General features: G+C 46.5%; 1 protein-coding gene across 4 annotated transcripts in view; it reads left to right on the forward strand.

Annotated features, from left to right (window-relative positions):
- fancm (FA complementation group M) overlaps positions 1-25523 on the forward strand; it is a 174282-nt gene that overhangs the window by 45714 nt on the left and 103045 nt on the right. For 3 of the 4 annotated variants that reach the window (XR_005457892.1, XM_038776320.1, XM_038776322.1), the window contains one exon: positions 22420-22551. Coding sequence is in view for 3 of the 4 variants with exons in the window: in XM_038776320.1 (XP_038632248.1) it covers positions 22420-22551 (132 nt within the window). In the remaining variant the exon portion in view is untranslated. Of the gene's footprint in view, positions 1-2888; positions 2931-22419; positions 22552-25523 lie in introns of those variants that run through there. The other variant, XM_038776321.1, reaches the window with a different exon arrangement.

Below are 25523 nucleotides of genomic sequence, written 5' to 3' on the forward strand. Positions count from 1 at the left end.
TAGCATGGCCAATCCACCTAACCCGCACATCTTTGGACTGAGAGGGGAAACCGGAGCACCCGGAGGAAACCCACGCACACACGGGGAGGACGTGCAGACTCCGCACGGACAGTGACCCAGCCGGGAATCGAACCTGGGACCCTGGAGCTGTGAAGCATTTATGCTAACCACCATGTTACCGTGCTGCCCCTAATGTCGCTGCTAACGCTGCTGTGCGAGAATCATGGGTTTGAGCCGGGGGGGGGGGGGGTGGATAGTGTATACAGGAGGTGGAGGGAAGCGCGGCTGGTCAAGGTGAGGGATTTGTATTTGGGGGAAGGGTTTGCTAGTCTGGAGGAGCTAAGGGAGAGGGTAGAGCTGCTGAGGGTTAGTGAGTTCAGGTATCTACCGGTTAGGGACTATGCACGAAAGGTCTGGAAGTGTTTCCCTAGATTGCCGGGATACACCCTGCTGGAGCAACTGCTGCTTCCGGATGTGGAAGGGGAGGGAAGAATTGGGGATATATACAAGTGGCTGGGGGAGCAGGGAGGCGAGTGGGTGGTGAAGATGAAATGAAATTAAAATGAAATTGCGTATTGTCACGAGTAGACTTCAATGAAGTTACTGTGAAAAGCCCCTAGTCGCCACATTCCGGCGCCTGTTCGGGGAGGCTGGCATGGGAATTGAACCTTGCTGCTGGCCTGCCTTGGTCTGCTTTAAAAGCCAGCGATTTAGCCCGGAGATCAAGGAGAAATGGGAAGTGGAGTTGGGAATGGAGATCAATTGGGGAGTATGGAGTGAGGCAATATGAAGGGTAAATCGCACCACCTCTTGTGCAAGGATGAGCCTGATACAGTTTTAGGTGGTGCACAGGGGGCATATGACTCTGACGAGAATGAGCGGGTTCTTTCAGGGGCAGCAGATGAGTGTGAGAGGTGTGGGCAGGTACAGCGAATCACGTGCACATGTTTTGGGGTTGTGAAAAATTGGGAAGATTCTGGGCGGGAGTGTTTGCAGTCTTAGCCAGGATAGTGGAGGAGGGAGTGGACCCAGACCCTTTGGTGGTGATATTTGGGGTTTCAGAGAAGCCGGAGCTCACGGAGAGGAGGAAGGCCGATGTCTTGGCATTCGCCTCTCTGATTGCACGGCGGCGAATTTTGCTGGAGCGGCGTTCGGCATCGCCACCGGGGGTAGCAGCATGGTTGGGTGACCTGTATGACTTCCTGCACTTAGAGAAGATAAGGTATGAGTTAACGGGCTCAGCAAGGCAGTTTGAGAAAAGGTGGGGCCGTCCTCCCCGTGTGTGCGTGGGTTTCCTCCGGGTGCTCCGGTTTCCTCCCACAGTCCAAAGATGTGCGGGTTAGGTTAATTGGCCATGCTAAATTGCCCGTAGTGTCCTAAAAAGTAAGGTTAAGGGGGGTGGGGGGTTGTTGGGTTACGGGTATAGGGTGGATACGTGGGTTTGAGTAGGGTGATCATTGCTCGGCACAACATCGAGGGCCGAAGGGCCTGTTCTGTGCTGTACTGTTCTATGTTCTATGTTTGTGACCGTGTTTGAGGAGCTGTTCGTCACAGGGGTTAGCGGGGTGGGTGATATTGGGGGGGGGGGGGGGGGGGGGTGAAAAAGGAGAAAAATCTGTACAAACTCTATAGTTGATTGTTGGGAAGAATGTTCCTGGGGTGTTTATTTGCTGTAACCTACTTTGATACAAGTTTGAATAAAATGTGTTTATTGGGTTGGATGCCCAGATTTTGAACAGTTTACTTCAAGCTGAGATACTGACCCGGGAGGTGAACCGAATCAGTGGCGGGGGAATGGAGTTTGTGGTGGTGGTGGGGTGGGGGGGTTATAACCAGTGGCCTCAGTCATATTGTGTTTGGTGGGGAGGACTGGGGGGGGATTTGATAGTTGAATGGAATGTTTCAATGCTGGTGACCAAATTCTTTCAACTGTTGGCTGTGAAGATGGAGGAGCATAGGAAGGAGTTTGACAAAATGTGATGGTTGAATGAAAAGGCTGGGGGGGGGTAAAGGGCCGTTCTCTTTACTCATCCTTGAGTGCAGTGAGCAGTTTTGGAAGAGGATAACCCCACAGGTTTTTTTTTAAGTGTAGGTGGAGTAGGGAAAAGATGACCTGGCAATGAATTACACTGTTGGTATAACACTTTGAGAGGGGAAACATGTTTTATGTAGCTGGGTGGAGTGCATCCCTTTGAAGGAGAGGAAGGCAATATCCAGTACTGTGGTTTTATTCAGACTTGGGGTGAAACTCGTTGAAAATTCCCAAGCCATGGCATGGGTTGTTTGTTTTTTTGGGGGCAGCACAGTAGCACAAATGATTAGCACTGTGGCTTCACAGCGCCAGGGTCCCAGGTTCGATTCCCTGCTGGGTCACTGTCTATGCGGAGTCTGCCTGTTCTCCCCGTGTCTGCATGGGTTTCCTCCGGGTGCTCCGGTTTCCTCCCACAGTCCAAAGACGTGCAGGTTAGGTGGATTGGCCATGATAAGTTGCCCTTAGTGACCAAAAAAGGTTGGGAGGGTTATTGGGTGAGGGGGATAGGGCTTAGGTGGGTTGGTGCAGACTCGATGGGCCGAGTGGCCTCCTTCTGCACTGGATGTTCTATGTTCTAAACATTTGCTTGCTGGGGTTGTTGGTGATGGGGGCAATCTTTTTTGTATATATTTTTTAACATTAATTCTACAATAAGTGGGTAGTCCATGTTTGGGCATTCATTTTGCTTCTCAGTTTGGAGGTTTATTTTAAACTACTCCAGGTCCGGGTTTTCTATTCGTCTTCTATCCGAGTGCCAGCTGTTTCGCATATAGGTCAGTGTCATGGATTAAAACTAGCGTGTGATGAAAGGTTTAAAGACTTGTCTCCAGTTTTGTCACAAGCATATGCTTGGCCTTAGAAGGATGTAACAATGAGAACGTCAAGTACCTTTACGTCTGTGAGTCTGTATTGAGATAAGATTTAGAAAAATCAATTGTTCACAATGATCTATAACTTTGATCATTATTAATGCTGCCACTGCTCCGTAATTTTTGCCTACGCTGGCAAACCATTTGCTCCTTGCCCACGGCATTCACTATTTTAGGGCATTCACTGTCAGATTTACACAAAGCTAAGTGGGTAAAATAACTGTCCCAGTGACAGTTCTACTCCAAGTTCGTTCAGTGACCCAGGCAATTTTCAAAGTGCACAGGATTACTGTGAGTCTGTGTGACACTTTAAAAAAAATTCATTTACTGGACGTGGGCATTCTTGAACTGCTGCAGTCCCTGAGGTGTAGGTACATTCACAGTGCTGTTAGGAAGGGAGTTCCAGGATGTTTCCCCAGTAACAATGACGGAACAGCGATATATTTGCAAATTGGGGTGGTGAATGACTTGGAGGGGAACCTCCAGGTGGTGGGGTTCCCATATATCTGCGGCTCTTGTCCTTCTAGATGGCAGTGGTCATGGATTTGAAAGGTGCTGTCTAAGGACCCGTGGCGAGTTCCTGCAGTGTATCTTGTAGATGATACACATGGCTGCCACCGTCCGTCAGTCGTGGGGGGATTGAATGTTTGTGGAAGGGAACTATCAAGCGGGCTGCTTTGTCCTGGATGATGTTGAGCTTCTTGAGTGTTGGAGCTGCACTCATCCAGGCAAGCGGAGAGTATTCCATCAGGAGGTGAGTTACTCTCTGTAGGATTCTGAGCCTTTCACCTGCCCTGGTAGCCACAGTATTAATGTGGCCAGTCCAGTTCAATTTCTGATCAATGGTAACTTCCCAGGATGTTGTTTGTGGGGGGGATTCAGTGATGGTAATGCCAATTAATATCAAGGGGCGATGGTTAGATTCTCTTTTGTAGGTCAGTGTTTTTCACACTATTTTGCCTGGGACCCGTTTTTACCAACCAGCCATCCTTCAGGACCCATGGCAGCCGACCTCCGCCAACCCACGCCGGCCGGCCTTCGCCGACCCACGTCCTCACAATCTCACTTGCTTTGTCATTCAATGTTACATTTCTGCTAAGGAGTCCAGCTGGCGATTTAACTTCCTTTCCCCCCCCTTTTTAAAAAATAAATTTAGAGTACCCAATTATTTTTTTCCAATTAAGGGGCAATTTGGCGTGACCGATCCACCCATCCTGCACATCTTTGGGTTGCGGGGGCGAAACCCACCCAGACACGGGGAGAATGTGCAAACTCCACATGGACAGTGCCCCTTGGCTGGGATCGAACCTGGGTCCTCAGCGCTATAGGCAGCAGTGCTAACCACTGTGCCACCATGCCGCCCTAGATGATTTAACTTCTCAAGGCATCCATTGAAAAAAAATCAAGAGGTTTTTCCTCAAACTAATCATGCTTTGTCTTCAAATGCCTTTGGTGTTTTGAGAGTTTTGGGGCGCGATTCTCCGCAAATGCGGCGTGTCTTAAAGGCTGCCGTGAAACTGGCCGTGTTTCATGGCAGCCTCCGCGTCCCCTCCCGGGACCCGATTCTCCCCCCCCCCCCCCCCCGGGTGGGGCTAGCAGCGGGGCCCCGTGAATCGCGGCCTTAGCGACCGTCGCTAAGTCCGCGCGCCGAGCATCACGCCGGCTGACGCGCACGATGACGTCAGCCGCGCATGCGCGGATTGGACGGCTCCAACCCGCGCATGCGCGGGGCCGTCATCTCCCTCGGCTGCCTCGCGGACTGATCCTGCGGGGCGACGGAGGGAGAAAGAGTGCGTCCGTTACGGAAGCACTGCCCGCGATCGGTGCCCCCCCGGTGTGAGGGGGGGGGGGAATAGAGGGAGGGCGTGAAAAATGTCGGGGACGCCCTCCCGCTATTCTCCGACCCGTCGTGGGCAGCGGAGAATTGCGCCCTTGATCTTTCATTTGCCAGTACTTACCTACATATAACACAAATGAGCTTTGAATCCTGATTTGCAATGGCACAATTCAAAAACCATACCTCAAGAAATATCTTTTTATTAATTTGTTCCTTATCTCAGCTTCTTATTGGGTTGTTTACCAGAGGCCCTGGAGCGCTCACCAGCACTGCTGGCAGCTACAAAATGGAGGAATCTCTCTCGGCCCAGAGCACGTAACGTCAGTGTACAGGGTGTGTGACCTGCTCTGTGCCGTCGCTTTTGGAGAGAAGACTCCATCGATTTAAAAACAAAATTTAGAGTACCCAATTAATTTTTTTCCAATTTAGGGAGAATTTAGTGTGTCCAGTCCACCCACCCTGCACATCTTTAGGTTGTGGGGGCGAAACCCACGCAAACACGGGGAGAAAGTGCAAACGTCACACTGACAATGACCCAGAGCTGGGATCGAACCTGGGACCTTGGCGCCGTGAGGCAGCAGTGCTAACCACTGCACCACTGTGCTGCCTGACTCCATTGATTTTTAAAAAGAATCTGCCCCTGGGTCATCGTGCTAACGTTGGGAAGTGGCAGTCTGCCCCGCTGGCCTGCGCACTGCTGAGGGGGCACTGATGCGTAGACGCCCGGCATTCTGAAAGCCGGTCGCGGCTGGCATTTTTAAAAGCCGCCGCGGCCGATAGGCACTTTGTCCTGCAGTCGGGAACACTGCGGCTCTTTGGACACCCGCCCGTGACCCGCCAGCTGGTTTCGACTCCGAGTATGAAAATGACTTATCGCAGATGGTAAATGTAACTTGTCACTTGTCAGCCTAAGCCTGGATAGTGTCCATGTCTTGCTGCATTTGGACAACGGTGCTTGATAGCACCGTTGATGACTCCTTCCATCACTTTGCTAATGATGGAGAGTAGACTGATTGGGGCTGTAATTGGCTGTGCTGGTCTGCTTCATTACTTGAGAAGTCACAAATGGTGGTGAACATTGCGCAGATACTTGTGACAACCCCACTTCTGACCTTATGATGGAAGGCAGGTCATTGATGTTTGAGTTTTGCTAGGGCTCCTCAATGTCATACTCGGTCAAATTCTGCTTTGATGTCAAGGGCAGTCACTCTCCCCTCACCTCTGGCATTCAGATCTTTTGTCCATGTTTCAACCAAGGGTGTAATGATTTCAGGAGCTGTGACCTTGACAGAACCCAAACTGAGTGTCCGTGAGCAGGTTATTGCTGAGTAAATGCTGCTTGATAGCACCGTTGATGACTCCTTCCATCACTTTGCTAATGATGGAGAGTAGACTGATTAGGGCTGTAATTGGCTGTGCTGGATGTGACCTATTTCTTGTGTAAAGGCCAATTTTCCACTTTGCTGTGTAGATGCCAGTGTTGTAGCTGTACTGGAACAGCTTGGCTAGAGGTGCGGCAAGTACTGGGGCACAAATCTTCAGTATTATTGCTGATATATCATCAAGACCCATAGTCTTTGCGGTATCCAGTGCCTTCAGCCGTTTCTTGATATCATGTGGAGTGAATCTTGTTGGAGGAAGACTGACATCTGTGATGCTGGGGACCTCCGGAGGAGACCGCGATGGATCATACACTTGGCACTTCTGGCTGAAGGTTGTTGTCTAATCCTAGACGTTTTGCACAGATGTGCTGGGCTCTTCCATCATTGACGATGGGGATGTTTGTGGAATCTCCTCCTCCAGTGAGTTGTTTAATTGTCCACCTATTTAGGTCTGGATCTGGCAAGACTACAGAGTTTAGATCTGATGCGTTTGTTGTGGAATCGCTTAGCTCTGTCTGTTACTTGCTGCTGATGTTGTTTGCACAACATAACTGCAGAAGTAGTCCTGTGTCATAGCTTCACCAGGTTGACACCTCATTTTTAGGTGTGCCTGGTATTGTTCCTGGCATGCTCTCCTGCACTCTTCAATGAACCAGGGTTGATCCCCTGGCTTGGTGGTAGAGTGGAAGATAAGCTGGGCCATGAAGTTGCAGATTGCAGATGAGTACAATTCTGCTGCTGCTGATGGCTCACAGCGCCTCATGAATGCCCCATCTTGAGTTGCTAGATCTGTTCAAAGTCTATCCCATTTTGCACAGTGGTAGTATCACACAACATGGTGGAGGGTATCCTCAATTTGAAGACTGGACTTTGGCTCCACAAGGATTGTGCGAAGGTCACTTCTACTGATACTGTCATGGACAGATGTGTCTGCGGCAGGCTTATCGGTGAGGCTGAGGTCAAGTCTGTTTTTCCCAGGGCAGCACGGTGGCCTAGTGGTTAGCACAACCGCCTCACGGCGCTGAGGTCCCAGGTTCGATCCCGGCTCTGGGTCACTGTCCGTGTGGAGTTTGCACATTCTCCCCGTGTCTGCGTGGGTTTCGCCCCCACAACCCAAAAACGTGCAAGCTAGGTGGATTGGCCACGCTAAATTGCCCCTTAATTGGAAAAATGATTGGGTACACTAAATTTATTTTAAAAAAGTCTGTTTTTCCCTCTTGTTAGTTCCCTCACCACCTGCTGCAGTCCCTGTCTAGCAGCTATGTCCTTTAGGACCCGGCCAGCTTGGCCTGTGGTGGTACTACCAAGCCACTCTTGGTGATAGACATTGAAGTCCCCCACCCAGAGTAATTCTGCACCCATGCCACCCTTAGTACTTCCTCCAAATTGTGTTCAACATGGAGGAGAACTGATTTATCAGCTGATGATGGACGGTACAAGGTAATCATCAGGAGGTTTCTTTGCCTATATTTAAACCTGGATCCAGAGTCGACGATGAGGACTCCTGGGCAACTCCCTCCGAACTGTATACCACTGTGCCGCTACCTCTTCTGGGTCTGTCTTGCCGGTGAGACAGGACATACCCAGGAATGGTGATAGTGATGTCTGGGACATTTTGTGTCAGGTATGGTTCTCTTGAGTATGAAGAGGTCAGCTGTTGCTTGACTAATCTGTGATACAGCTCTCCCAACGTTGGCACAAACAGCAGATGTTAGGAAGGAGAACTTTGCTGGGTCGACAGGGCTGGGATTGCTGTTGTCGTTTCCAGTGTCTGGGTCGATACCGGGTGGTCCGTCCGGTTTCATTCCATTTTTGGTGTTTTTTTGTAGCAGTTGGATACAACTGAATGGTTTGCTAGGCTATTTCAGAGGGCATTTAAGAGTCAACCACATTGCTGTGTGTCTGGAGTCACACCAGGCCAGACTAGGTAAGGTTGCCTTCCCTAAAGAGCATTAATGAACCAGATGGGTTTTTGTGACAATCAACAATGGATTCATGGTCATCGTTGGACTTTTAATTCAAGATATATTTATTGAGTTTAAATTCCGCCACCTGCCTTGGTGGCATTCGAGCCAGGGCCCACAGATCATTACCCTGGGTCTCTGGATTACTAGTCCAGCGACCATACCATTCCGCCACTGCCGTAGAAGTATTGAATTACTGAGTTTGCTGTAGTCATGACTACAAGGTCCCATCATGGTTATGATCTTGACCCTTGCTTTACAATTTCACACCTGCCCACATTATACTCCATTTGCCAAATGTTGTTGCTCACATACTTAACCTACCTATGTGGGTAGGTAGCCTCCTTTGTCAGCAAATTTAGTAACCAAACCTTCAGTACCTTCATCCAAGTCATTTACATAAATTGTAAGAAGTTGAGGTCCTTGCACTGACTCCTGTGGCACACCACTTGTCACATCCTGCACAACTAGAACAAGACTCCTTTGTATCAGTTCTATTTCCTGTCAGCTAACTTAATAGTTAATCCATGCCAATATGTTGCCCCCTCCACCTAGGTTTTATTTTTCGCAATAACCTTTGATGCGGCACCTTATCAAATGCCTTCTGGAAATCTAAGTATGGTACACCCACTGGTTTCCCTTTTATCTACAGCGCAAGTGACTCCTTCCAAGAATTCAAATAAATTGGGTAAACATGATTTCCCTTCCACAAAACCATTTTGACTGCCTGATTGGCTTGAATTTTTCCATGTGCCCTGTCATACATCTTTAATAATTGCTTCTAAGATTTTCCGAATGGTGGATGTTGCAATCCCATTTGATCTAACTGGACAGGAAGGTACCTGAATGGAACCCTGGCTCAAAAGACCCTAACTTTTATTTCTTCTATCAAACATGGAGGAACTGAATCACAAGACCGCTAAATACATTTTTAAGTTAAAAAAATTAAACATTGAAAAGCTGGATTAGAATACAATAGTCCTTAACTCCTCCCTCCTCTCTCCCCCCCCCCCCCCCCCCCCCCATCTCAACAATTACACACATATTTTAAGTTTTAACATGAATGGCAAAGTATATTCGAAGTTACAATGGTCTCATTGACGCACAAAGTCTTAAGGCATACCAATTAAGGCATACCAATTGGCTGTGGTCAAATGCATCCGCTTTGAAACCAAATTAACATCTGTAGATTTCTCCCTCCGCATTCCCCAGATGATTGTCATATGATCATAGAATCTCTGCAGAGCAGAAGGAGCCATTCGGCTCGTCGAGTCCTCCACGAAAGAGCACCCCACCTAGGCCCAATTCACCGCCCTATCACCGTAACCCAACCTAAGGACTATTTAGATATGGCCAGTCCATCTCACCTGCACATCTTTGGACTGTGGGATGACACTGGAGCACCCAGCGGAAACCCGTGCACACACGGGGAGAATGTGTAACCTCCACACGGACATCAAATTGAACTTGTAACATCTGAATGATGTAAATGGTGGTCCCTCGCAGTTTACTGCTTGTGGATTCTGAAGAAAACATTTGAAGGTGGGGGGGAAAGAAAACTGCTCCATTTGCAGAAATTCAATAATAAAATTAGCTGATAGGAGTGTACACTCAGATCAGAAACATCCCATGAAAGAATTCTTGAGGGATTGTAGAACAGAAAAATATGACCAGCTTACAATGTTTGTTGCAGTTTGTCAAATTGCTAACTTTTCCTGTCCCAATTAAGACTGCGCAGTGAGTTCTAAATTGTTCCGACTTCTGAAAATGATTTAACTTTGGCTTGTACTGATTAAATTCTAGTTGCACATGTCTGAGTAATGCTTATTTTGATTGTTCAAGGAGTCGAAAGTGGTTTGAAAAGACAACCAAAGTTTATATTTTTAGTAATCCAGCAGCTAGATAAAATTTATTAAATGTGACATAAAGCCCTGATTTGCGCAGGGTTTTTTGATTAAGAACAGAACAATCAGTGTTTGCTGAAACCTCTGAAGCTCGCCACAACTTTAGGATTAATATGTGTGACTGCATTGATGACATGGCGGACTGTATTGTGGAAGTAAGCAACAGAAAAACATTGCAGAGCTTTTCCAGAGCTAACACCTGGCCTTTTGCAGTGCAAAAGATGTGAACCAACTGAATAAAGGCTTTTACACTTTTGCTGCTTTATTTATGTTTTCAATCGACATTTGAATCTGTTGTTTTTGTCTTAGACTGTCTGTTTATGGGCATATTGGCTCACATTGTGATTGCCATTCTCACATGAATTCACCTCTAAGCTTCGTTTAACACAAATTTGGAGGCAGTTCCCCTGGGATTTGAAAGTGATTAGAGAGTTTGACATCGATGCAGATCCATGCTGGAATCCCCATTGTTGAAGAATGCTGCAATCCACTGCATGTTGAGAGGTAAAATTCTCACTATAGAGATTAGTAGATCTCTCAGTGAGACTGACTTCGAAGGCAGCAGCAAGCAGCTTTGATTCACCGTTGATCTTAAAATCTGGCCGAAGCATTTTTTCCTTTAATGGAGTTAGACCTATTTCTGCTATTTACACTACATGACTGTGTCATGCGAGTGTCCATTTAAGAAAGATTTCTGTCTTATCACATGGCTTCAGAGATGTCAGTGTGTGGGTGGAGCTGGGCTGTGGCTGTGTGAAGTTTTTGGTTTCATAGAAGAACATAGAACAGTACAGCACAGTACAGGCCCTTCAGCCCACAATGTTGTGCCGACCATTTATCCTAAACTAAGATCAACCTAACCTACACCCCTTCAATTTACTGCTGTCCATGTGCCTGCCTAAGAGTCTCTTAAATGTCTCTAATGACTCTGACTCCACCACCTCTGCTGGCAGTGCATTCCACACACCCACCACTCTCGGTGTAAAGAACCTACCTCTGACATCTCCCCTAAAGTTTTGCTTTCAGTTTTTGACTGCTGTGGACTACAGACAATGAGAAAGAAGTGTTTTGGCCTGTCTCTCTCAATTCTTATTTTAAATATCTGTTCCAGAAGTAAACAGGTTGTGACTACCTGCTTTGGTAACTTAAATGATATATTCAGGGAAAGCCAGTCTCATTCAAGTGAGAATACAGTGTGCTGTGCCACACCCTTGAATAGGGATTTTTGGTTTGGTGGATTTTGTTTTTGAATTAGAACAGTTAAGGGAATTCATTAAGTGGTATACATAGATTACGGTAGCTGGGTGGTGTCTTTATGTTTGTAATTGATAAAAATTCTTGCTGTATGTTTTTATATAACTGTTAACTGAGTTCTTAGAATAAAGTTTGTTTTGATTAAAGTGTTTGAGAAGACTGATGAATCACACCTGAAGGGAAGGCTCTTGTGCCCATCCTAGCCAAATTCAACATAATTCAACATGTACGTCAGGTGGACTTCATAATTCATGGATACATAAATCCTTAGGTTAAACCTGCATTCCTTTCGCACCCAGTGCCTGTTTTTCATGGTCTGCAGTTTGTGCATATGTGTATGTATGCCTCTTTGGAATTTAAGTCCACACCCATGTGATGACTAGTCTCCGTATGATCAGTCCCATCTGGGACCTGCTTAATCTGCCTGTCCTGTACCCCAGCAGTGTAGTTATCGATTGCAGCTTTGTGGTCTTTGCAAATGTTTGTTCCGACTTGCCTTGCGAAAAACCCAACTTTCCCATTCCATACCCATTTCATTTTGAAAGCATCCCAAGTAATTTATGAATGCATCAATGTTGGTTTTGCACTAGATTGATGATCCTTTATTTACATCTTCAATTTCCATGGTGTATCCTTTCACAAACAAGAGAAGCATAGTGGGAAACAACATTTTGTGTTTGCTACTGTTTGAGTTGTGAGATGAGCTTTATGTAGATAGACTTTTAGTGAGTGTATTAGTTTATGCAATCTTAAGTGAATACTGATTATGTAGCTGCAATTGTACTTGACACTGTGTATATTTCAAAGGAACTTAAGACAATTTAATTCTAGACAATAAGGAAGACCAGGTAGTTATGAAGTGAATTTCTTGAGTAATTTGAAAATAGTATAGCAGGAGTGGCAAAAGTCTTGATTTTAAACTGATAAATCAACTACTTAAGCTACATCCAAAGCCAAAAACTGTGAATGTAGCAGCAAATGAGGAAAGTGGACAATTTCGTATGTGCAAGATTTGCCACCCTAGGTGAACCTTCAGCGAAGGCCACAACACCGATCTCCTCCCCTCCATCCTCCATCAGCTCTTGCATTTCCAATTACCCCAGAAAATTGCCATCATAGAGTCCGGGCCTGGCCTCTACCCCCACAATCCTTGCTAGCGTCCTGAACACCCTAGCCCAGTACCTCTCCAACTTCTCACACCCCCAGAACATAAGCTCTTCGCCCGCACTTCTCACATTTGTCTGCCACCCCCATGGAAGAACCCACTCATTCTCGCCCAAGTCACGTGCACTCTGTGTACCACCTTAAACTGCATTAAACTCATCATCGCACACAAGGAGGTCGAATTCACCCTGTGCATCCCCCAACCTATCGCCCCCCAACTCCTCCTCCAATTTCTCTTTGATCTTTGCCACTTGCGCTCTCCCCTGCTCCCCCATCCACCCATAATATTCCCCAATCCTACCCTCCCCTTTCACGTCCGGATGCAGCAGTCGTTCCAATAGGGCATACTTCGACAGCCGGGGAAATCCTTTCCGCATCTTCCGTGCAAAGTCTCTCACTTGTATGTACCTAAATTCACTTCCCTTTGGGAGGTCTACCCTCTCCCGCAGCTTTTCCAAACTTGCGAACTTCTCCTCCAAATATAAATCTCTTGCCCTCAACAACCCCACCTCACTCCACCTCCTGCACATGCCACCTGTCTCCCCTGGCTTGTATCGTGGCTCTCACACAAACGGTGGTAACACCGACCTCCCCTCCATCCTAAAGAGTCTCAGCTGGTTCCACACTCTAATCGTGGACCTTACGACCGGGCTCTCAGTATATCTCCTCGGTACCTGCGGTAGTGCCACAGTCACCATGGCCCTCCGGTTGGAATCCTTACATGACTTTTCCTCCACCCAATCCCATTCTAACTCCTCTTCTTCCCACCACCACCTCACATTCTCCACATTCGCTGCCTACTGGTAGTGCAACAAATTTGGTAGCGCCAACTCCCATTTCTGCCTCTGTAGCAGGGCCCTTTTTAAATAAAAAAATGTATTTTATTCCAAACTTACTGAAACGGTTGCAAAACATAAACAGTCTGAGGAACAAACTCCGCACCACAATATACAATTTCCCCCCCATTTTCAGGTCTGGCCGACTTCTTCCTCCACGATCCTTGTTAGTGCCCTGGCTCGAATCCATGGTTTTCGCACAACAGTGTTAACACCGACATCCACATTATCCTAAAGTGCCTCCTCAACTGGTTACAGACCTTCACTGTGGATTGCAACACTGGACATTCCGTATTATCCCTTGGCATCAGTGGCAGCTCTGCCGTCATCATAGCTCTCAAGCTGGACCCCCTACAAGATTCTTCCTCCATTCTCACCCATTCTGTCCCCTCTCCTTCTCACCACCGCCTCACCCTCTCTACGTTCGCCATCCAATAATAATGCAGCAAGTTTGGCAATGTCAGCCCCCCTTCTGTCTCTATAACAGGACCCTCTTTACGTTGGCACCTTGCCCGCCCACACAATATCTGAAATGATCGTATCCAGCTTACGGAAAAAAGCCGTTGATACAAAAATCAGATCCCTCGTGATTTCTCTTTGCTGCAGCACATTGAACACTATCTGGTAATTTGCTGCAATTTTGAAATACCTGCAGCCCTAAAAAAATATTCTTTGCCTGTGATTCTTTGACTGTATTTCACTGCCATTAGATAGAGAAATACAGCACAGAACAGGCCCTTCGGCCCACGATGTTGCGCCGAACTTTTGTCCTAGGTTAATCATAGAATTTTGGACAATTTGTCATGGCCAATCCACCCAACCTGCACATCTTTGGACTGTGGGAGGAAACCGGAGTACCCGGAGGAAACCCACGCAGTCACGGGGAGGATGTGCAGACTCCACACAGACAGTGACCCAAGTCGAAATCGAACTTGGGACCCTGGAGCTGTGAAGCAATTGTGCTATCCACAATGCTACCGTGCTGCCCTTAAGAAGTTAACCTACACTCCCTTATTCTACCCTAATCCAAGTACCTATCCAATAGCCGCTTGAAGGTCCATAAATTTTCCGACTCAACTACTACCACAGGCAGTGCATTCCATGCCCCCACTACTCTCTGGGTAAAGAACCTACCTCTGACATCCCCTCTATATCTTCCACCATTTATCTTAAATTTATGTCCCCTTGTAATGGTGTGTTCCACCCGGGGAAAAAGTCTCTGACTGTCTACTCTATCTATCCCCCTGATCATCTTATAAACCTCTATCAAGTCGCCCCTCATCCTTCTCCGTTCTAATGAGAAAAGGCCTAGCACCCTCAATCTTTCCTCGTATGACCTACTCTCCATTCCAGGCAACATCCTGGTAAATCTCCTTTGCACCTTTTCCAAAGCTTCCACATCCTTCCTAAAATGAGGTGACCAGAACTGCACACAGTACTCCAAATGTGGCCTGACCAAGGTTTTGTACAGCTGCATCATCACCTCACGGCTCTTAAATTCAATCCCTCTGCTAATGAACGCTAGCACACCATAGGCCTTCTTCACAGCTCTATCCACTTGAGTGGCAACTTTCAAAGAACAATGAACATAGACCCCAAGATCTCTCTGCTCCTCCACATTGCCAAGAACCCTACCATTAACCCTGTATTCCGCATTCAGATTTGTCCTTCCAAAATGGACAACCTCACACTTGTCAGGGTTAAACTCCATCTGCCACTTCTCAGCCCAGCTCTGCATTCTATCTATGTCTCTTTGAAGCCGACAACAGCCCTCCTCACTATCCACAACTCCACCAATCTTCGTATCATCTGCAAATTTACTGACCCACCCTTCAACTCCCTCATCCAAGTCGTTAATGAAAATCACAAACAGCAGAGGACCCAGAACTGATCCCTGCGGTACGCCACTGATAACTGGGCTCCAGGCTGAATATTTGCCATCCACCACAACTCTCTGTCTTCTATCGGTTAGCCAGTTTGTTATCCAACTGGCCAAATTTCCCACTATCCCATGCCTCCTTACTTTCTGCATAAGCCTACCATGGGGAACCTTATCAAATGCCTTACTAAAATCCATGTACACTACATCCACTGCTTTACCTTCATCCACATGCTTGGTCACCTCCTCAAAGAATTCAATAAGACTTGTAAGGCAAGACCTACCCCTCACAAATCCGTGCTGACTATCCCTAATCAAGCAATGCCTTTCCAGATGCTCAGAAATCCTATCCCTCAGTACCCTTTCCATTACTTTGCCTACCACCGAAGTAAGACTAACTGGCCTGTAATTCCCAGGGTTATCCCTATTCCCTTTTTTGAACAGGGGCACGACATTCGCCACTCTCCAATCCTCTGGTACCACCCCTGTTGACAGCGAGGACGAAAAGATCATTGCCAGCGGCTCTGCAATTTCATTTCTTGCTTCCCAGAGAATCCTTGGATATATCCCGTCAGGCCCGGGGGACTTGTCTATCCTCAAGTTTTTCAAAACGCGCAACACATCTTCCTTCCTGACAAATATCTCCTCAAGCTTATCAGTCTGCTTCACGCTGTCCTCTCCAACAATATGGCCCCTCTCATTTGTAAATACTGAAGAAAAATACTTGTTCAAGACCTCTCCTATCTCTTCAGACTCAATACACAATCTCCCGCTACTGTCCTTAATCGGACCTACTCTCACTCTAGTCATTCTCATATTTCTCACGTATGTGTAAAAGGCCTTGGGGTTTTCCTTGATCCTACCCGCCAAAGATTTTTCATGCCCTCTCTTAGCTCTCCTAATCCCTTTCTTCAGTTCCCTCCTGGCTATCTTGTATCCCTCCAGCGCACTGTCTGAACCTTGTTTCTTCAGCCTTACATAAGTCTCCTTCTTCCTCTTAACAAGACATTCAACCTCTCTTGTCAACCATGGTTCCCTCACTCGACCATCTCTTCCCTGCCTGACAGGGACATACATATCAAAGACACGCAGTACCTGATCCTTGAACAAGTTCCACATTTCACTTGTGTCCTTCCCTGACAGCCTATGTTCCCAACTTCTGCACTTCAATTCTTGTCTGACAGCATTGTATTTACCCTTCCCCCAATTATAAACCTTGCCCTGTTGCTCGCACCTATCCCTCTCCATTACTAAAGTGAAAGTCACAGAATTGTGGTCACTACCTCCAAAATGCTCCCCCACTAACAAATCTATCACCTGCCCTGGTTCATTACCAAGTACTAAATCCAATATGGCCTCCCCTCTGGTCGGACAATCTACATACTGTGTTAGAAAAGCTTCCTGGACACACTGCACAAACACTACCCCATCCAAACTATTTGATCTAAAGAGTTTCCACTCAATGTTTGGGAAGTTGAAGTCGCCCATGACTACTACCCTGTGACTTCTGCACCTTTCCAGAATCTGTTTCCCAATCTGTTCCTCCACATCTCTGCTGCTATTGGGGGGCCTATAGAACACTCCCAACAAGGTGACTGCTCCTTTCCTATTTCTAACTTCAACCCATATTACCTCAGTAGGCAGATCCCCCTCGAACTGCCTTTCTGCAGCTGTTATACTATCTCTAATTAACAATGCCACCCCCCCACCTCTTTTACCATCCTCCCTAATCTTGTTGAAACATCTATAACCAGGGACCTCCAACAACCATTTCTGCCCCTCTTCTATCCAAGTTTCCGTGATGGCCACCACATCGTAGTCCCAAGTACCGATCCATGCATTAAGTTCACCCACCTTATTCCTGATGCTTCTTGCATTAAAGTATACACACTTCAACCCATCTCCTTGCCTGCAAGTACTCTCCTTTGTCATTGTTACCTTCCCCACTGCATCACTACGTGCTTTGGCGTCCTGACTATCGTCTACCTTAGTTGCTGGACTACAGATCCGGTTCCCATTCCCCTGCCAAATTAGTTTAAACCCTCCCGAAGAGTACTAGAAAACCTCCCCCCCAGGATATTGGTGCCCCTCTGGTTCAGATGCAACCCGTCCTGCTTGTACAGGTCCCACCTTCCCCAGAATGCGCTCCAATTATCCAAATACCTGAAGCCCTCCCTCCTACACCATTCCTGCAGCCACGTGTTCAACTGCACTCTCTCCCTATTCCTAGCCTCGCTATCACGTGGCACCGGCAACAAACCAGAGATGACAACTCTGTCTGTCCTGGCCCTTAACTTCCAGCCTAACTCCCTAAACTTGTTTATTACCTCCACACCCTTTTTTCTACCTACATCGTTGGTACCAATGTGCACCACGACTTCTGGCTGCTCACCCTCCCCCTTCAGGATCCTGAAGACACGATCAGAGACATCCCTGGCCCTGGCACCCGGGAGGCAACATACCTTTCGGGAGTCTCGCTCGCGACCACAGAATCTCCTATCTATTCCCCTAACCATTGAATCTCCTATTACTATTGCTTTTCTATGCTCCCCCCTTCCCTTCTGAGCCCCAGAGCCAGACTCAGTGCCAGAGACCTGGCCGCTGGGGCCTTCCCCCGGTAGGTCATCCCCCCCAACAGCATCCAAAACGGTATACTTGTTTTGAAGGGGAATGGCCACGAGGGATCCCTGCACTGTCTGCCTGTTAGTTTTCTTTCCCCTGACTGTAACCCAGCTACTCTTGTCCAGTACCTTTGGTGTGGCTACCTCCCTGTAACTCTTCTCTATGACCCCCTCTGCCTCCCGGATGATCCGAAGTTCATCCAGCTCCAGCTCCAGTACCTTAACACGGTCTCTGAGGAGTTGGAGTTGGGTGCACTTCCCGCAGGTATAGTCAGCGGGGACACCAGTGGTATCCCTCACCACCCACATCCTACAGGAGGAGCATGCAACTGCCCTAGCCTCCATCCCCTCTTACTTTACAGAATTAGCTGCCCTGTGGACCAACTGGACCTCCGCCCTCCGACTCTGCTCCCAGTCAGCTGTACTCTAAACTCCTGGTTCCCTTCACGCTCTTTGATAAATATAGGAAATTAAATGAAAGGAGTACCTTACTCCCTCCTCACCTAACTCCCTCAGTCACCAAACTCTCACTGTAGCACTCAAATGCCACAAGCTCAGCACTCCCTCAGTCACCAAACTCTCACTGTAGCACTCAAATGCCACAAGCTCAGCACTCCCTCAGTCACCAAACTCTCACTGTAGCACTCAAATGCCACAAGCTCAGCACTCAGTGCAAACAAAGTCTGCACTGTATCTAGCCCCTATTTATTCTGTGACTCTAGCTTCTAAAAACTGGCCTAATGCAATTAACTAATTAACAAGCTCCAGCTGCAAGTAAGTCCAAGTAGAACCTTGTTTAAAGCTGATTCAAAATTCACCTTCTTATAGACCAAACAGCAACTTTTAAGTTAATTAACTAAATAAAAGAAATACTAGACTTTAAATAACCCTTATACTCCCTCAGTCACCAAACTCTCACTGTAGCACTCAAATGCCACAAGCTCAGCACTCAGTGCAAACAAAGTCTGCACTGTATCTAGCCCCTATTTATACTGTGACTCTAGCTTCTAAAAACTGGCCTAATGCAATTAACTAATTAACAAGCTCCAGCTGCAAGTAAGTCCAAGTAGAACCTTGTTTAAAGCTGATTCAAAATTCACCTTCTTATAGACCAAACAGCAACTTTTAAGTTAATTAACTAAATAAAAGAAATACTAGACTTTAAATAACCCTTATACTCCCTCAGTCACCAAACTCTCACTGTAGCACTCAAATGCCACAAGCTCAGCACTCAGTGCAAACCTATTGATTTTGTGGTTTCAAATGCAAGCAATTCTGTTTGCTGTACTCCTATTAAGGAATTGTGGTGGTTTCTCCTCTTCATGTTTATATCCTTTTTAAAAAATAAATTTAGAGGACCCAATTATTTTTCCAATTAAGGGGCAAATTAGTTTGGCCAATCCACATAGCCTACGCATCTTTGGGTTGTGGGGCTGAGACCCACTCAAACACAGGGAGAACGTACAAACTCCACACGGACAGTGACCCGGGATCAAACCCGGGTCCTCAGTAATGTGAGACAGCAGTGCTAACCACTGAGCCACCGCGCCGCCCAGTCATATTTATATCCTCATCGCACTAATATGACACTGTCAGGATTCCCAAACCCTTTTATGCTCATGTGGAACAAAAGAATCCAATGGGAAAACAAAAGACGCTGAAATATTTGAAACATGTGACGAGAAATGGTGATAACAAAGAATCTTGAAGCTGGAATATCCATAAACATTGCATCATTGTCCAGCAAATGAATGTATATTGGCAGCTCCGCAAGCCACACATTTTATGATGGTGGTTAAGCTAGATTGTGGCACAGAAGGTTTGGATTGGATTGGATTTGTTTATTGTCACGTGTACCGAGGTACAGTGAAAAGTATTTTTCTGCAAGCAGCTCAACAGATCATTCAGTACATGGGAAGAAAAGGGAATTAAACAGAATTCAAGAGAATACATAATAGGGCAACACAATATATACAATGTACTACATAAGCATTGGCATCGGATGAAGCATACAGGGTGTAGTGTTAATGAGGTCAGTCCATAAGAGGGTCATTTAGGAGTCTGGTGACAGTGGGGAAGAAGCTGTTTTTGAGTCTGTTCGTGCGTGTTCTCAGACTTCTGAATCTCCTGCCCGATGGAAGAAGTTGGAAAAGTGAGTAAGCCGGGTGGGAGGGATCCTTGATTATGCTGCCCGCTTTCCCCCGGCAGCGGGAGGTGTAGATGGAATCAATGGATGGGAGGCAGGTTTGTGTGATGGACTGGGCGGTATTCATGACTCTCTGAAGTTCCTTGCGGTCCTGGGCCGAGCAGTTGCCATACCAGGCTGTGATGCAGCCAGATAGGATGCTCTCTATAGTGCATCTGTAAAAGTTGGTAAGGGTTAATGTGGACATGCCGAATTTCCTTAGTTTCCTGAGGAAGTATAGGCGCTGTTGTGCTTTCTTGGTGATAGCGTCGACGTGAGTGGACCAGGATAGATTTTTGGTGATGTGCACCCCTAGGAATTTGAAACTGCTCACCATCTCTACCTCGGCTCCGTTGATGCTGACAGGGGTGTGTACAGTACTTTGCTTCCTGAAGTCGATGACCAGCTCTTTAGTTTTGCTGGCATTGAGGGAGAGATTGTTGTCGCTGCACCACTCCGCTAGGTTCTCTATCTCCCTCCTGTATTCTGACTCGTCGTTATTCGAGATCCGGCCCACTATGGTCGTATCGTCAGCAAACTTGTAGATGGAGTTGGAACCAAGTTTTGCCATGCAGTCGTGTGTGTACAGGGAGTAGAGTAGGGGGCTAAGTACGCAGCCTTGCGGGGCACCGGTATTGAGGACTATTGTGGAGGAGGTGTTGGTGTTCATTCTTACTGACTGTGGTCTGTTGGTCAGAAAGTCAAGGATCCAGTTGCAGAGTGGAGAGCCAAGTCCTAGGTTTTGGAGCTTTGATATGAGCTTGGCTGGGATTATGGTGTTGAAGGCGGCGCTGTAGTCAATAAATAGGAGTCTGATGTAGGAGTCCTTGTTTTCGAGATGCTCTAGGGATGAGTGTAGGGCCAGGGAAATGGCGTCTGATGTGGACCGGTTGCGACGGTATGCGAATTGAAGTGGGCCAAGGCGATCCGGGAGTATGGAGGTGATGCGCTTCATGATCAGCCTCTCGAAGCACTTCATTACAACTGACGTCAGGGCCACCGGGCGGTAGTCATTGAGGCACGTTGCCTGGTTCTTCTTTGGTACCGGTATGATGGTGGTCTTCTTGAAGCAGGTGGGGACCTCGGAGTGGAGTAGGGATAGGTTAAAGATGTCTGTGAATACCTCTGCCAGCGGGTATGCACAGGCTCTGAGTGCACGACCAGGGATCCCGTCCGGGCCCATCGCCTTCCGTGGGTTCACTTTCAGGAAGGCCGATCTGACTTCGGAAACTGTGATGGTGGGTATTGCCCTTTAATAGAAGAGCTCAAAATGTTGCATCAGACTTGTCAAGTTCCAATAGCACTGGACGAAGACAATAAACATTTAAATTGTAAAGCTATCTTTAATGCTGTAATTTAAAACATTGCTGTTCAGTTGCTAGGTTTTGATTTCTTGCCAAAAACGTGATTTAAGATATTTGCATTTAGTTTCTGTGTATGTTGCTAATTGCTGTCATTGGCCTCCATTGTGCTAACTTGTTCCAATTCTTTCCCCCGCGCTTCTACATTTTGCAATGTAAATAAAACATACATGATCGATTAAGTTTAACAAGAGAGACAATTAAAAAGCCAATTCAGGATAGTTTTAATATTCTGTAGAAGGGTCATTTTGATCCAAAAGGTTAACTATGTTTCTCTCCACAGGTGCTGCCTGGTCTGCTAGGCTTTTGAAGCACCGCTTTTATTTCAGATTTCCAGCATACGCAGTATTTTGCTTTTATTTTAGTATAAATCTTTATCAGAGCACTGTATGCATTCTGCATTACCGTAACTGCTTTTCAGTAGCACATTGTACAAAAAGATGCCCAATTCGCACCTAATTAAAGGATGGTGAGTGCACTCGTGTAAAGTCACAATGACCACGCCTAGTGGTCTGGCCAGGTCACAACTGGTTATTAAAAACAGTGATCAAGATTAAATATTACCACTATTTCTAAAAGGGAAACACAGCTGGAGTACTGGACACAACCCCCTCCTTTCAGTATGAATAAGCTACTCTGCTAGAAAATGGAAACACATTTGCTATTTTCTCAACAGTACAAAATTGACTGGCTTTAAGTTCTGTTTTTTTTTAAAAGCCAGCAGTCGTTCCCACCCTCTCACCCCACTCCAAACAGTGGCGATCGCCCAGTGGATGTGCTGACCTTGCATACTTATATGCCCGTGGCTAACTTTCATTTTAAAGGCTTTGGTTTTGACAGACATGTCGGTAGTTATATGTTGTAGGAGAAGGCAAAGTTGATTGTTGAGCCAATTGAAAAGGTAGGTTTCAAGTTCTCCAATGACTGGTTGTTGCAATTCAAAAAATTGTTCAGCATTGTATTTTCTACAGTGGCAGTGTGGACGTCACTATCTGACTGGAATGAGCACCAAATCATTCAGAAGTATTTGTATTGATAATTGGCAATATACAATGCTTTGCCTAATTTAACAATTGGTACCAATTTTAAATATGGTTTTAACTAAAATGATGTTCTCTGCTTTAATTTCAGGTCTTGGAAACATTTACAAGACGCCTGCTCAATGCTGGAGCCCTACTTCGTAAAGATGTAGCAAATTTGACCAAATACCAAATTGTTCTTTCGCGGGAACAATTTAGGAAAAATCCTCCAACAACCATTATGGTAATTAGCCACTTTTTCTCACCTTGACGTGTTTAGTGGGTTACAGCATTCGGCAGATATAACTAATCCTTTGGTTACCATTTTGTATTTATACAGCAATGTGGGCGTACATACACCACAAGGATTGCAGTGGTACAAGAAGACTGCTCACTACAGTCTTCTAGGGCAATTTGGTTGAACAAATGCAAAGCCCACATCCCAAGAACTAACTTTAAAAGATAATTTTTATGCCAGAGTGGTTGCTTGACAGCGATTTGCACCATGAGTGCTGATAGTTCCATTGTGAAATCTGGGCAATTGCAGTTTATATTGTAGCAATCTCGTTCTTTACAGCACTATCCACTGCCATGTTGAAAAGCTTGTATTTTGAAAGCATCCTGATTCCAATGGAATAACTGTCCAAGTTCAATATTATCTACTTAGTGTATTTCTTAATCTGTAAGTGCCTTTTGTAACAGTACCATGTTCTCTATCCTGAACACAAGATAAAAGCAAATTACTGTGGATGCTGGAATCTGAAACAAAAACAGAAAATACTGGACAATCTCAACGGGTCTGACAGAATCTGCCAAAGTGTTTTAATTCTTGAGCAAAGGTAGATGAATTGGACTTGGTCCTACTGTCGTAGCACCCCCTGGCAACCCTGGAAGTCGTTGCGGATCTGGTGGGGGTCTGTGGTGATTGGCTGAACCTAATTATGCGGTGACATTGGCTTGCCGCCGGATCATCTGGTGGGAGCAGCTCTGACATCAGGAAGCCTGCATCAGCCGAACTGCAGGAACCGACAGCATATTTAAGGGCAGCCAGCCCTGTTAGATTTGGAAATGGCCTTGCAGGCTTTTTAAAAAAAGTTCTGCCGTTTAAATCTCCAGCGTCTGAATTTCTGTTGTGCCAGTAGAATCATAGAATCCCTACAATGCAGAAGGAGGCCATTCAGTCCATCGGGTCTACATCGACCCTCTGAAAGAGGACCCCACTGAGGCCCAAACCCCAGATCATTCCCATAACTCCACCTAGGGCCAATTTAGCAGGGCCAATCCACCTAGCCTGCACATCTTTGGACTGTGGGAGGAAACCGGAGCACCCGGAGGAAACCCACGCAGACACGGGGCGAAAGTGTAAACTCCACTGAGGCAGTCACCCGAGGCTGGAATTGAACCCAGGTCCCTGGCGCTGTAAGGCAGCAGTGCTAACCACTGTGCCACCATGCTGCCCCGGCGTGGTACAGAAAGATTTCCAAAGTCCATGGAAAAGATGCTCCGCCATCATATCAGATCATTTGGTGGCATCAGCGGGTTCGTCCAAGGTCTGAGATGCCGCAGTCCAACCAGTGCATCTCCTTCAATGTTTGAGAAGGACTAGTGTCAAGACCTTTGAATTAAGTGAACATTTAAGAATTGAATAAAATAAAGATTAAAGATGTTTTGAATAAAATAAAAAGTTGGATAAAAGGGGAATTGCTAAGAGTGCATTGATAAGGAGGTTTTAATGTACGAATTAGCTTAGCAGCAAGGAAACAAGTGTTAACTTAAATGACGGGAACAATAGAGTATTGAATTTAGGGTGTTAAAAAACTGTAGGAGCGGTAAGTTCAAAGTGGAGATATAAGTGGAGATACAATTCACACTGGTATACCAAAAGTCTGGTCCAAGGCGACTTGTTTAGATTAATGTTTTAAAAGTTTTTTTCCTGGGGCCCACTTTTGCCAGCCGGCCGACCTTTGTGGCACAAACCATGTTCGTTTACCTTAAATACGAAAGGGGAGCCTGCTTGCTCCTCATGATCTCACTTGAATCAGGTTTAAAGGAGGCATGGGCAATGTGCATATCAGGTGCAGACTTCAGCCAGTTCCTTCGTGCCATCTTCATCTTTATGAAAACGGAAATCCAACCACGTACATGTAGATCATCGTGAAGAGCAATAGCAACAAAGTATGATTTTTACTCCGCACTGGATGCTCCTGGGAGATGCTGCACCAGAATGCTGACAGCCAAATGGACTTTTGACGTGATTTTAATGTGGTATCCCAGGTCAGCTATAGCAGCGTAGTCTTTTCATTTGGAGTCAGCTCTAAATTAATAACCAACTCTGGGGTCTCAACTTGAAAAGGAATTTTTCACCCACCACTTCTCTTTCAAAATTTCAAACTTCTCTCATTTGTCAGTGCTTCCATGCATATAACACACATGGGCTTTGCATCCTTGTGACAGCACGGTAGCATAGTGGTTAGCACAATTGCTTCACAGCTCCAGGGTCCCAGGTTCGGTTCCCGGCTTGGACACTGTCTGTGCGGAGTCTGCACGTTCTTCCCGTGTGTGTGTGTGTGGGGTTCCTCCGGGTGCTTCGGTTTCCTCCCACAGTCCAAAGATGTGCAGGTTAGGTGGACTGGCCATGTTAAATTGCCCTTAGTGTCCAAAATTGCCCTTAGTGTCGGGTGGGGTTACTGGGTTATGGGGATAGGGTAGAGGTATGGGCTTGGGTGGGGTGCTCTTTCCAAGAGCCTGAGCAGACTCGATCGGCCAAATGGCCTCCTTCTGCACTGTAAATTGTATGATTCTTATGTGCAATTGGCAAAACCATACTTCAAGAAATCGTGTTTATACTGCTTTGTTCCCGAGTTGTTGTTCCCAAGTTAAGTTTCTCCTTTGTAGGTTGTTAATCAGAGGCCCTAGAACTCTGTACAGAGCTAACACTAGCACTTCTCTGTCCTGCCATGGACTCTTCTGTGCAGCTCTCTCCAGCAGATTCTGTTGTGAGACCCTGTCCAATAGGTAAACTGCCTCTATGAGTTTCTGGCCATCTCTTACTTTTAAGAAAACCATTCTTCTTCACAGTCCTCTCGCTTGCCAACAGATGGAAAACGGAAACAACTCTGCTCTGCGATTTGGCGCCAGAAGCATGTACGTACAGAGTGCTTGACGTCAAGTGTATGTGCAGGGTGTGTGCCCTGCTCACTGCTGCTGCTTCTGGAT

This window comes from Scyliorhinus canicula, chromosome 2 (genome assembly GCF_902713615.1).
Source record: "Scyliorhinus canicula chromosome 2, sScyCan1.1, whole genome shotgun sequence".
NCBI classification, from domain to species: Eukaryota; Metazoa; Chordata; class Chondrichthyes; order Carcharhiniformes; family Scyliorhinidae; genus Scyliorhinus; species Scyliorhinus canicula.